General features: G+C 43.2%; 1 protein-coding gene across 1 annotated transcript in view; it reads left to right on the forward strand.

Annotated features, from left to right (window-relative positions):
- LOC308080166 (GTPase IMAP family member 9-like) overlaps window positions 1-660 on the forward strand; it is a gene marked incomplete at both ends in the record, with an annotated part of 10,786 nt that extends 10,126 nt beyond the window's left edge. Inside the window, one exon of the mRNA XM_080421943.1 lies at window positions 464-660. Coding sequence (XP_080278069.1) covers window positions 464-660 — 197 coding nt within the window. The remainder of the gene's footprint in view (window positions 1-463) is intronic.
- Window positions 661-875: the final 215 nt, after the last annotated feature.

An 875-nucleotide genomic window follows, 5' to 3' on the forward strand; every position in this document is an offset into this window, starting at 1 on the left:
TGTGACACACACACACACACACACACACACACGCACACACGCACACACGCACACACGCACACACGCACACAGATACACAGTACAGTATATGTATTGATGTATTCATTCATTCATTCAAATCATTTTACCACTGTGTTTCTTCAGGTAAAAGAATACACGCAACATACACAAGGTGGAAAACAAAGGTACACGGTGACGGAACACAATGGGTGAGTTGTTCTTTTTAGATATTTTTTGGTTGGTCAATTTTGATATTTACTGTAACTAAACAGATAACACTCAAGTTTTTTGTATAGAAAATCATACAAAGAATTTTAAGTGGAATGAAATTCCCATCCATTCCCATCACCACCTATTTGCTTTGAGCACAAACTGCTTGCTTGTCATATTATTTTAGTTGTGTTCATTCAGCAGCAGCAACTATAGTTCATACAGTATATCTTTATATCATTTGTGTCAGCAGCTGGATCTGATGTGCGTATTGTGCTTCTGGGCAAGACCGGCGTGGGCAAGAGTGCCTCTGGGAACACCATCCTGGGCACAGAGGAGTTCGTCGAGGAATCCTCACCTGTATCAGTGACCAGCCAGTGCAGGAAATGTGAAACCAAAGTGTCGGGAAGAAAGGTGGTTACAGGTGACCCGTCTGCTAGCCAAGATTGATAAGATGGTAAAGGCCAATGGTGGACAGCATTACACAGATAAGATGTACTTAGAGGCCCAGAGAAAGATTCAAGAGGAGGAGGAGAGAAAGAGGAGGGAGGAAGAGATGAAACGACAGGAGGAGGAAATGAAAAGGGAGGAGGAACAGAGGGAGAAAATGGAGGCCATGAAAAAGGAGTTGGAGAGACAAGAGAAACAGAGGCGTGAGGAAGACA

This window comes from Gymnoscopelus braueri (genome assembly GCF_963280865.1).
Source record: "Gymnoscopelus braueri genome assembly, chromosome: 24".
NCBI classification, from domain to species: domain Eukaryota; kingdom Metazoa; phylum Chordata; class Actinopteri; order Myctophiformes; family Myctophidae; genus Gymnoscopelus; species Gymnoscopelus braueri.